Genomic DNA, 12,793 nt, shown 5'->3' with positions numbered 1-12,793 from the left:
TGATCTATAGAACCCCATCTCGATTGCTTAATTTTAAAACCCCCATTGAAATATTATTTGGCAAACAACCTACATATCAGCATATTAGGGTGTTTGGGTGCTTATGCTATGCATATAATCAAAGGAGTAAAGGTTACAAATTTGCTAGCCGTAGTCGGAAATGTGTGTTTATAGGATATCCTTTTGGGAAGAAGAGATGGAAGGTGCATGACTTGGAAACTCGGGAAATTTTTGTGTCAAGGGATGTTCAATTTCATGCAACGAAATACCCCTACATAACCCCTATACTTGATGAGAAAAGAGTAAGTGATGACCATTTTGTGGATGCGGGGGTGAGTGATGATGAGTGGGGCGTGGAAGTTGAAAGGGAGTGTGCGAGTGCAGGGGCAGTGAGGAGACTGTGAGTGAGAGGGAGGTAGGGAGTACTATGGGGGAAGCGACAGTGAGAAACAAGGAGGCAGAGATAATTGAGGGGGAGGCAGTGAGGTCCGTGACCCCCCCCCCCCCCCCCCGGTGACCTGCAGACACAGCCCGCGACCAGGCCATGGAGTCCCCTACCAGGCCATCAGATCAAGCCGCAGGATCTCCAGCGAGCACTGATGTTGCTGTCCTTATTGGCAGCTCGCAAAAGCCCCCTGCCCACACTGATCAGCCCCTTCGAGACACCCACACTTAGGGATGTTCATAAATACCCGACCTGTTGACCCGCCGGGTAATTTTGAATTTTTCCAATTTTGCGGGTCGGGTACCTGACCCGCTAAAATACCAGATTTGCGGGTCGAGTAATGGGCCGACCTTTAAGTGTTGCGGGTACCCGTTAAATACCCGGGGTTTTTTGTTTAAATTTTCTTGGCTGGAACTCAAATTAGGGTTACTTACTCATCTCTCTCCTCAGACAATTAGTAGACGCATCTCAATTCTCAAGCTTACCCCTCTTCTCTCTCCTTTCTCCTCTCTCCTCGCTCACTCTCAATTCTCAAACACACACTCTCAGGCGACCCTCCTTCCTTCCTCTCAGGCGACCGACGTCCTACCTCTCAGGCGAACCTTCGTCGACCGTTAGTCCCTCACCGACCATCGTCGGTCGCGTAAGGTTGGTGTTTTTCTCGAATTGTTTTGGTTAATTTTTCTTTGCTTATGTTAAATTCTAGTCAAGCTGTTTTCAATTACATTTTTTTGGGTTTTTCGTCGAATTTTCTTGGTTAATTTCTTTGCTTATGTTGGATTATACTCAAGTTGTTTTCAATTACATTTTTTAGGGCTTTTTGTCAAATTTTCTTGGGCAAATTTCGTTGCTTATGTTTAATTATACTCAAGTTATTTTCCATTACATTTTTAGGGATATTTTTTGAATTTTTTTGGGTTAATTTGCTGATAATGTGTGATTATACTCCAGTTATTTTAAATTACATTTTTTAGGGTTTTATTCGAATTTTTTGGGGTTAATTTGTTGATTAAGTGTGATTATGTTTGATAAGTTATTTTCATGTTTGCTTGCATTTTGTATTATTTCGCTGCTTATGTTTGATAAGTTATTTTCATGTTTTCTTGTTAATTCTTTGTGATATTCTACAATTGATATATGTTTTTTTTTGGAATGATTTATTTTGTGCAGGGGTTAAGACTTGGTTTCGGAGCAACCAACAATTATCATTAATGAGGCAATTGAAGCTTCGGATGTCACAAGTGTCTGAAATGATCCTCTCTCCCATTTAGTTTGATTTGTGGCTTTGAAATATTATTTGGACTTTGTAATTTATTTGGTTGTTTTGTTGTTTTAATTTGATGTAAACTCCTTAAACTCTCTGAACTCTCTCTAGCTAGACACCTTGAACTTTGAACTTTAACAGCAGTTTTATAATTCCATATTAACAGCATGTGTGTGTGTGTGTGTTTTTTTTTTTTTTTTTTTTAAAAAAAAGCATACATATTAAAATTTCGGGTACCCGATCAGCGGGCAGGTACCTGCTTTTACCGGGTCGGGTAATGGGCCGTCAAAATTACTAACTGCACTTCCGGGTACCCGAAATCCCGGGTACCCGGTGATGAACACCCCTACCCACACAGCAGCTAGCCAGCAGTAAGACCACAAAAGCCAACAGTGTGAACGAGGCCTTGGGTAAAGCCATGCGACCTAAAATTCCGTCTGTGAAGCTACGTGATTATGTAACTCACACGATCCGAAATAATAGTCCATCTACATCTTAGAGTTCACCTGCGACGTCACTTCCCTCATCTATTGTTTACCTTTTAACGAATTGTATTGACTCTCACCGGTTTTCTGTGAAACATAGAAAATATATTGCTGCTATTACAGAAGGAAATGAACCTAAAAGTTTCAGGGAGGCCATGAAACATGAGGGTTGGAGGAAAGCAATGGCAGATGAGATCCAAGCACTAGAAGAGCAGGGTACTTGGGTGCTAGAAAAACTACCACCTGGTAAAAAAGGCACTAGGAAGCAAGTGGGTGTACAAAGAAAAATATGATGAGCATGGGAATTTGCAGAGATTGAAAGCGAGATTAGTCATATTTTGCCATCATCAGGTTGAAGGGTTAGACTACAACGAGACATTTGCTCCTGTAGCAAAAATGGTGACGGTTCGAACATTTCTTGCAGTAGCGGCGGTGAAGAATCGGGAAGTCCATCAAATGGATGTTCATAATGGGTTTCTTCATGGTGATTTGGAAGAAGAGGTATATATGAAAATTCCCCCTGGTTTTGAGAAAGATACATCTGACAAAGTTTGCAGGATGAAGAAATCTCTGTACGGGCTTAAACAAGCTCCAAGATGCTGATTTGCAAAGCTTGCTACAGCTTTGAAAAATGATGGCTTTAAACAGTCATATTATGATTATTCTTTATTTACTATGACAAAGGATAAAATGCAGCTCAATGTGTTAGTATATGTCGATGATTTAATTGTTGCAGGCAATGATAAAAATGATATGCTCAGTTTTAAACCATATCTGGGAAATTGTTTCAAGATGAAAGATCTTGGAGTGTTGGAATATTTTTTGGGGCAAAAGGTAGCCCGGAATAAACAGAGAATTTTTATTTTCCAGAGGAGGTATGCATTGGATATTATTATTGAGGCCGGTTTACTTGATGCTAACCCTGTAGATTCCCTATGGAACAAAATCACAAGTTAGCTTTATCTCAAGGAGAATATTTTCATGATTTTGAGAAATATCGTCACCTCATAGGTCGGCTGGTTTATTTATCTGTTACGAGACCCGATTTAGCATACTCTGTGCACATTTTATCACAGTTTATGCAAAATCTCGGGATTTATCATTGGGAAGCAGCTGTGCGAGTTGTTAGATATTTGAAGAAGAGTCCGGGACAGGGAATTTTATTGAGATCTGATAATGCTTCACAGTTGGAAGGTTGGTGTGATTCAGATTGGGCAGGTTGTATTCTCTCCAGACGATCCTTAACTGGTTGGTTTGTGCTTCTTGGTTTGTCCCTAGTGTCATGGAAAATCAAGAAGCAACCTACTGTTGCTCTTTCTTCATCGGAAGCAGAATATCGTTGTATGAATGCAACGACTTGGGAATTCAAGTGGTTGAAGCGACTTCTTGGTGACTTAGGTGTTAAACATGAGAATGGGATGCACCTTTATTGTGATAGTCAGTCTGCGTTATACATTGCGCATAATCCAGTGTTTCATGAACGAACAAAACATATTGAGTCAGATTGTCATTTTGTTCGGGATGCGATTACAAATGGGACGATTATACACTACTACAAAATTGGCCAAAGAGACCTAACATAAAATACATGTTATCTACATAACGTGTCTCTATGGTCCAAGAGACCTGGTATATACCTTCGTATGTTCCCACGACAGTTGAGTTGGCTGACATTTTTACTAAGGCTTTGGGAAAAGCTAAATTCGAGTTTCTTCTTCGCAAGTTGGGTGTCCTAGATTCGTACTCTCCAACTTGGAGGAGGGGTATTAGGAAATATAAATATTGTGAAATATTGTGAATATTATATATGAAAGATATCTTAGAATATCTTGTGATTATCTTTAGGTTATTTGGTCTTGCCCTCCAAGTATCCTAGTCTATATATTTGTATATGGCCGTTTATGTTGAATGAGATTGACAGAGAATACAATTCATTATATTTTAGCATGGTGTCAAAGGGGTGGTTAGTGGTAAGGTGCGTGGGTGTTCACGTACTGTTGTGAATGGTGGTTTATTAACCATCATCAATTTAATATACGTAGTACAATTTAATAATTTATTAATCATGCTTTAAAAATTATCGCCTAGGAGTCCGTGAGTTGCAAATAAAAGTTAACAGCGGTACTAGGTAATATTATTTTTAAAAGGTGGTAAAAGTCAAATAAGCTTAAGTAAATGTGGTAAAAGTCAAAACATCCTTTGATATTCACTAGAAAGCTAGCATTAACTATACAAAAATAGTTGATGTCGTCGAGCCTACGAAAGATAGTCCTATATATCCTGGTCTCATCAACTTATAAGAAAGGGAAAAACCCAAGAGAGGCGTTTGATCGATCATCCACCAAAATACTACCGTTTAAATAAGCTAAATCAAGTCAAATTTTGTTTGGTTTTAAGTAACTTCTACTAGTTCAACTCAAATAAACGCTAAGAGGATATTAACGATATTAAGAGGATGGGATCTAGGGCTCAGGTTACACACTTACACCACTCAACTTCATCACAATTAGCATGCAATGATAAGGTGAATTAGGGGATACATCAGGGGAAGTCATTTAAAGCACCCAACTACTCTCTCAAGCTAGAGGGATTACTTGAATTATGAACACATGCAACCTAATCTTTTGGTTACAAAGCATAAAACAAGTGTTAAAGCATACATAATCACGATGACATAAACATTCCCTTGACTAGAAATTCCTAATCTTATGGCATTTCATGTCTATTAAACAAAAGGGAGCTAAATCAAGTTCATCCCTTGATCCTTCGTTGAGAAAGTTTATTTAGATAAATAATCCTAACATTAATTAGCCAAGTGCAAGAACTAACAATGAAACTGCTTAAGCTCAACAAATTAACACCTTCACAATAACCAAATTAAATTACCACATGCAACAAGTTTTAGTGACTACATTGAGGGTTTTACCCAAACCTTAGAAATTAGACTACTTACAATTCATGGTAGGAAAATTCAATCAACAATTCTAAGTAGTTCATCAACACATTCAAGATTAATATTAATCTATTTGAAAATCTAAGCATACAAGAATTAAGAAAGCAATAAGCAATTAAAGTAAAGAAGATTGAAGAAAAGAGTGAGAAATAGCTACTACAAGCTTCAAATTTAAATAACAATGGTGGAACTTTTCTTATATAATGATTTGGATTGAGATTTCCAAGTTAAGAATTTAAAGCTAACTAATATTTTAAGAGTTTTTGGATTTCAAAGACTACAAACTAAGAGAAAGCTCTAAAAACTTGGATGTCCGTACAAAAGAACCCCAAGAACTACTTATATCCTCAAATTACATAGTAAATTCTACTATACATAAATAAGTGTGCAAGAATAGTCAGGCGAGGCATGCTGGAGAGTTTTCGAGTCAGTTTTTGATTTTAAAATAACAGATTATTTTTCATTCCTTTCAAAACAATTCTAAAATGTTTGGTTCGGTTTTTAACGGCTCTAGCCAGCTCAAGTTTATTATAATTTTTTAAAAAAGGTTTTCAATGGTTTAGTACCCTTTCGACTTTGTTCAAAACAATCAGGTTTATGGGTTAGAAATTGACAATTCTAGAGAGAATATATTTGCAAAAAATTATTCAAACGATATATGAAATTAAACTCTAAATTTTCAAATGAAGTTCCATCTTAATAAGTTTTGCAAACAGTACAATACATAATAAGTATCGAAACTATTTGCAACGCTAAAACTAGAAATTATAAGAACTATTGAAATCCCTATCGGGTTTATAGCCCATTGTTTATGTCATCCCCATTGCCTGGCGGTGTCTGATAAAAACTTTCCATGTGCAATGTACTCAGTATGTTTTTTTCCATCCTCAATCTTTCATATTTAGCTGAAATTAAAAAAAAATAACTAAATTAGTTAGTCTTCTATTTTATTATTCTTGAGCAACAATTCAGTTTAGAACAAAGAAACTATAACATTAAATAAGGGAAAGTATTACAAGTGTTTACCTATTTTCTACTCCCTCCTATCCTCTTAATCCAAGTTGAAAGAACAAAAAGGATCAGAGGGAGTAGTAATAATTATATCGTGAATTTTGTTTCAACTTCAAATTAACTTAATATTGTAATCAAATAGATCGCAAACTCGTAACTAGATTATTTCTATTACACATTTATACTTACCATTAGCAACACGGGCTTGATGATCAAGCACAGCTAACTGGCTCCTCAATTCATTATTCTCGTAAGTTAGTATTGCATTTTGTGCTCGGCATGATGCAACTTGGGTGGACAAAAATACTATATTCTCCTATATTTGAATGAAAATTCAAATTATTAGACAAACTAAAAGGATAAATAATAATATAACTTCAATATAAATGGGAGAAACAGCTTGTGGTGTGTATTAAAATTAATACCTTACTTGTTCTCTTTTATCAAATCATTTTCCATATTAATCTGTTGTATTTGGTTCTACTCATTTTACTTTACTCCACATTTTATGTTTGATTTACTTCGATCCTTACCATCTTTCCCCGTTAATTATTCAATGATTATACTTTTTGTATGCACCCCTCTTTATTTAACTTTTCTTACATGAACTCACCTTTATTAGAAAAGTGATGCATCTAATTTTTTTTTTTTAAAAAAAAACAGAGGAAATATTTAGCAAAAATCATATATGCAAGTTTCAGAAAAAACAATTTCATTTCTTGTGTAAAAAAAAAAAAAAAAAAAAAAATTCATCAACAAAAACAAGTTTAGTGTAGTAAAATAAAGTTTTAAATATTAAAAATTGAAAATTTTAGAGAGCAAATATCGTAAGAAGATTAATATGGAACTTGCATATATAATTTTTGCTAATTAATTATAAGTTTAATCATTACTAAAAATAATTTAAGTTCATCGAAGATAATTTAATTTTTGTTCAAGTACTAATTTTGCATAAATTATTTTAGTAAATATTAGACGAAGAGAACAAGGTTCAACTTTGTAGTACCCAATTACATTTTCTATGACACTTCATCGTTCTCTATTACTAATTGACCATTAGTCAAACTTTATTTTAATCACAATCTTAAAATTTTCATGAGTCACTAAGTTTGAAATGGTATTATTGTGTAACTACATCTATTTACTACGAGTATTTATGATTACTCGCGATAAATATTTTACCTTTAGAACATTTATGGTAATAATAATTATTAACTATTAAGTGCATTACATATGACTAATGATGCAATCAATTCTTCTACTTAAATGTAATAAAGAATGTGAAAATGCCTCAAATTATTATAATTAAGGTCACATTTAATATAAATATTTCATATTTATTCATAAAGATTTTGCATAAATAATTATGGTGACAACCCTAATTACTCTCACATTGAACACAATACCATGCATAAAAACTTTAAGACGTCAATTAATTTCTATTTGACCTAAGAATTATATGTTGACTTTGTTTAAAAAAAAAATAGAATTATATTTTGACTTTATGGATTTCCATTTTCTTTATATTTTAATTAGTGCTAAAGATAAGAAGAGAGAAAACCTGAATTTCATTTGCTGCTATTTGTAACTCCTGTATGCGCTCTTGCTTCTTATAGTAACATTTTTTAGCGTACAATCTGTTTAATAACAATCTGAAATGCATGTATATATACATACATAAGATAAAAGAACATAAGAAGCCTTAGTATGGATGTTCTTATTAAACTTATGATGTAAATAATTCTCATGTAAATTCGTCGAATAATTTAGGATTAACTAGTAGAAGATGCAAAATTAAATTTAACCTTCTAAGCCTTTCAGGGTCAGAGTTGGCTGCATCCTTAGGGAGGCTTTGCCCTTCTTGGTTGTTTGCGGTGCCAGACTTCTTGTTGGATGCATCCATTTTTTTGCTATAGAAACATATGTAATCACAAGAAATATAAAAGTTTGTAAATTTATAAATAAAAATAATTTCATTAAATATAGAGCATATATGTTTATAAAAGTTATTGCGAACTTGTAATCATTTAAATATAATATTATTGTAAATCACTATTCGAGTCAATCCAATTTAATTATATTAGCGATCATCAATATCTTAATAAGTGACCCATTATCAATAAAACACAATTATTACATACAAAATTACCCAAAATTTGACTAAAGATAAATGGAAAAATATACCTCCAGTAATGAATCAAAATTAATACAAAATGAATCCCTAATCTTTTCAATATTAATGATACATATATGACTTAATAGTTACTACTCTATAAAACGACAAAAAGGAACAAAAAATAAAATAAAATAAAAACCAAAATGAGCAACAAAAAAACAATGTATGACATAATATAGATTACAATAAGAAACTCGATATACTTACATTTTCAGAAATGAATATGTACTTCAAGGTTGAGAAATGTAATATACTCTTATTAATTTATGCAAGTGATGAATTTATAAGTATAATGTTCTCTGATATTGTCACATTATCTATTTATAATATGGCTGTATATGTTACACTAATTATGATAATTTAATTACTTACCTATTTTTGTATTTATAGCTACGTTATATGTACTATTCACATTATTTACAATGAAACTTAATAATGACAGTCTTCACCTTTAATTAAATAACCTAACCAAGTAATGTATAATAATAAAGATATTCTTAATTGGTTATGAATACATATTAATGGTGATACTTATGCATTGCATGTGAATAATTATACTACTTCCTTCCACAAATATTGCAACAATTATTATTTTAAAAAGTTTCATAAATATTGCAATAATTTCCTATTTGTTCAAGCTAAGTTTTCTCTCTTTAATTTCTAGCTTTTTCATAATCACATGGCTCCCTATCTTAATTTCTCTCTATCTATCTCATCTTCCTTAAAAATTTGTCTCCTTCCCATGTTACAATATTAGAGAAGTGGATGAAGTTTAAGTGTATAACATAAGTTTTGTGTAACATAATAATGTTGTAATATAAATTTCCGATAAATCAATAATTTAGGTTTAACAAACCAATTTAATTTCATTGTAACACATACATCATGAGACTCATATGTCAAATTACGAATCTAATGATATAAATAATTTTAGGGAAAAATTTCCAAAAATAATACAACCTTTGGCTCATTCTTTTTTAATAATACAACTTTTGGATTATTTTATAGTAATATAACTTTTAGGAGGTGTTACTTTTAAACAAGACAAAATCGAATTTTTGTTAGAGTTTGAGGGGGGGGGGGGGGGGGAGGGGAGGGGATATTCCCCTTTTCCCCGTCCCCACCACTAAAAACTCACTCCTTTCTCTTTCCTAAACTCAAAATCCACCGAAAATTCAATTTTGTCTTATTTAAAATTAACACCCCTAAAAGTTGTATTATTACAAAATTATCCAAAAGTTGTATTATTAAAAAAGAACCGGTCAAAGGTTGTATTATTTTTGGCAATTTTTCCTAATTTTAGTTTGTTTAATTATTGGAAAAAATTTCTAGTATCCTAGTTTAATGATATGATACAATCAATCAATCAATCAAAGCCTTAATCCCAAAAGTGGGGTCGGCTAACATGAACCAAATTTGATTATTCCGTGTAGTCATCAACATAAATCTTTCTCCTCCATCCCTTACGATCCAAAACTTCATCCTCACGTAAATCCATGCACTTCATATCCTTCCTCACTCCTTCCAACCAAGTCATCTTTGGTCTCCCTCTTCCTCGTTTAATCCCTCCATGGTCCCACTCTTCCACTCTTCGCACCGGTGCACCCTCGGGTCTCCGTCTTACATGTCCAAACCAACGCAGACGATTTTCCCTTAATTTATCTACAATGCCCGCCACACCTACTTTCTTGCGAATAACCTCATTTCTGATTCTATCTCTTAAAGTGTTTCCACACATCCACCTTAACATGCGCATTTCCGTAACCTCCATCTTTTTAATATGCTCTTTCTTAGAAGCCCAACATTCTGTACCATAGAGCAACACTGGTCTTATGGCAGTCCTGTAGAATTTTTCCTTCAACTTTAAGGGAATGCTGCGGTCGCATAACACTCCCGTGGCCGCTCTCCATTTAAGCCACCCTGACTTAATCCTGTGGGTCACGTCTTGATCAATGTCACCATTCTTCTGGATGATCGACCCTAGGTACTTAAAACATTCACTCATGGTCAAATCCTTTCCATCCAAACTCACCACTTCATTGCTTGTCCCCCTCTGAGTGCCAAAACGACATACCAAATATTCAGTCTTACTCCGACTTAGCTTAAACCCTCTAGATTCCAACCTTTGCCTCCATTGCTCCAACTTGACATTAACCCCATCCTTAGTCTCATCCACCAAAACGATATCATCTGCGAACAGCATACACCATGGAACCTCATCTTGAATTGGTCTAGTTAATTCATCTAGAACCGTTGCAAAAAGAAAAGGGCTTAATGCAGACCCTTGATGCAATCCGATTGTAATAGGGAAATCTTTTGTCAACCCTCCGCATGTCCTCACATTTGTTGACACATCCCGATACATATCCTTAACTAGGTCTACATACCTTCGTGGGATACCTTTCTTCAACATTGCCCACCAAAGTATCTCTCTTGGCACCTTGTCATATGCCTTCTCTAAATCAATAAAGACCATATGAAGATCTTTCTTCTTTACCCTATAAAACTCCATCATTTGTCTTATCAAATGGATTGCCTCCATAGTAGATCTCCCAGGCATAAAACCAAATTGGTTATCTGAAATGCTTGTGCATGCCCTCAACCTTTGTTCAATCACCCTTTCCCACAACTTCATAGTATGGCTCATAAGCTTAATTCCTCGATAGTTAGAACAATCTTGAGCGTCTCCTTTGTTTTTATAAACCGGGACCAAGGTGCTCTTCCTCCAATCTTGTGGGATCCTTGTAGCCGTCCATATCTTGTTGAAAAGGTTTGTTAACCAATCAATACCAATCTTACCCAAACACCTCCACACCTCTATCGGTACCCCATCAGGGCCAACCGCCTTCTTAGGTTTCATCTTCCTCAGTGCAATCTCCACCTCTACTCTCCTAATCCTTCGCACATACTCCATGTTGATTTCTTCATCACTCATAGAGGTATCTCCTATCACAACTCCATTACTTCCATTAAATAATTCATCGAAGTACCCCTTCCACCTGTCCTTGATGCCCTCCTCTTGCACTAGGACCATTTGGTTCTTATCTTTGACACACTTCACCATGCCAATATCCTTCCTTGCCTCTTGTCTTCTCTTTGCCATCTTATAAATGATCTTTTCTCCCTCCTTGGAATCAAGCTTTTCATAAACCTCCTGATATGCCTTTTCTTTTGCTTGGCGAACAGCTGCCTTTGCCTTACTCTTAGCCTCCTTATACGCTGCAAAGGTTTCATCACTCCTACATTTTCCTAAGGCTTGATAGCATTCCCTTTTTTGCTTAATTACTGCTTTCACCTCTTCATTCCACCACGAAGTATCTCTCTGTACCGAAGTTCTTCCCCTTACTTCCCCTAAGACCTCTTTGGCCACTCTTAGGAAACAGTTCTTCATTCGTAACCAAGTCATGTCCGGATCCACCTCTCCATCCCAATCCGCTTCTTCAATTACCTTTTCTGTAAAAACCTTAGCTTTTGCATCCCTTAGGGTCCACCATCTTATCCTTGGTTCTTCTTGTCTAACTTTTTTCTTCGCCTTCTCTTTCAGACGAATAGTCATTACCAATAGCCGGTGTTGGGTGACCACACTCTCCCCTGGGATAACCTTACAGTTTATGCAACTTTGTCTATCTATGCTCCTTGTGAGCAGGAAGTCTATTTGAGTTGCATTTGCTCCATTCCGAAAAGTTATCAAGTGTGAATCCCTCTTCTTAAACCAAGTATTAGCCAAAATTAAATCATATGATTGGGCAAAATCCATAATAGCTTCACCACCGGCGTCCCTCTGCCCATACCCAAAGCCTCCATGGACACTCTCATAGCCATCTCGGCTCGCCCCAACGTGCCCATTTAGATCCCCTCCAATATATAACTTCTCTGAGTGGTGGACACCCTGCACCACCTCGTCTAGGTCCTCCCAAAATTGTCGTTTCTCTTCTGCATCTAAACCCACTTGGGGAGCATAAGCACTGATAACATTCACAATCTCCTTGCCACATAGCAACTTCAGCCTTATCAACCTATCGTTCTTCCGATAGACCTCGATCACCTCTTTTGCCAACCTCTCATCGAGAACCACACCAACTCCGTTCCTAGCTCCACCATTCCTTGTTCTGTGGCTCGTTTCTTGCCCAACATACCATACCTTATACCCCAAAACCAAGCCTCGAGCTCCTTCTCCTGTCCATCTTGTCTCTTGGAGGCACATGATGTTCACGCGTCGTCTTTTCATTACTTCTACCAATTCTGCTGATTTTCCCGTAAGAGACCCCACATTCCAAGAACCAATCCGCAAACTAAATTCTTTTCTCCCACGCTCCCTCCTGATCCCAACTCCAAGCCCTTGATTATTTGACACCACAATTGGGCAATATGGCGCGTCGCTTCTGGGCGACGACCTAGCAACCCTTACATACTTATCACTGCACCCGGGTCTGGGAAGTGCAGCGCGTCGCTCAGTAGG

General features: G+C 35.8%; 1 protein-coding gene, 1 long non-coding RNA gene and 1 pseudogene across 2 annotated transcripts; 2 read left to right on the top strand and 1 right to left on the bottom strand.

Annotated features, from left to right (window-relative positions):
* Positions 1-904: 904 nt before the first annotated feature.
* LOC145583467 (uncharacterized) lies at positions 905-1,838 on the top strand. The gene is made up of 2 exons (XR_014100125.1): positions 905-1,093; positions 1,616-1,838. It is a non-coding gene; the product is annotated as an uncharacterized LOC145583467 (long non-coding RNA).
* Positions 1,839-3,129: 1,291 nt separating this feature from the next.
* On the top strand, positions 3,130-3,777 carry LOC145569020 (secreted RxLR effector protein 161 pseudogene; annotated as a pseudogene).
* A 2,165-nt stretch (positions 3,778-5,942) lies between these two features.
* On the bottom strand, positions 5,943-8,061 carry LOC145569009 (transcription factor VIP1-like). Its single transcript, XM_081628388.1, has 4 exons — positions 7,964-8,061; positions 7,720-7,810; positions 6,348-6,474; positions 5,943-6,052 (listed from the first exon to the last, which is right to left on the bottom strand). The coding sequence occupies exons 1-4, from the start codon at positions 8,059-8,061 to the stop codon at positions 5,943-5,945; spliced, it is 426 nt and encodes a 141-aa protein (XP_081484514.1).
* Between the last annotated feature and the right edge of the window lie 4,732 nt (positions 8,062-12,793).

This window comes from Chenopodium album, chromosome 2, assembly GCF_948465745.1.
Source record: "Chenopodium album chromosome 2, dcCheAlbu1.1, whole genome shotgun sequence".
Classification (NCBI taxonomy): domain Eukaryota; kingdom Viridiplantae; phylum Streptophyta; class Magnoliopsida; order Caryophyllales; family Amaranthaceae; genus Chenopodium; species Chenopodium album.
Note: the sequence above shows the minus strand (reverse complement) of the source record. Positions and strands in the feature narration are given on the sequence as shown.

Excerpts from the sequence above, each read along its gene's own strand:
- LOC145569009 (XM_081628388.1), bottom strand. The coding sequence starts at position 8,061 with ATGGATGCATCCAACAAGAAGTCTGGCACCGCAAACAACCAAGAAGGG. Across the intron at positions 7,811-7,963 it reads GACCCTGAAAGGCTTAGAAG|ATTGTTATTAAACAGATTGT; the intron begins GTTAAATTTAAT and ends CATGCATTTCAG. Across the intron at positions 6,053-6,347 it reads TCAAGCCCGTGTTGCTAATG|CTAAATATGAAAGATTGAGG; the intron begins GTAAGTATAAAT and ends TTTTAATTTCAG.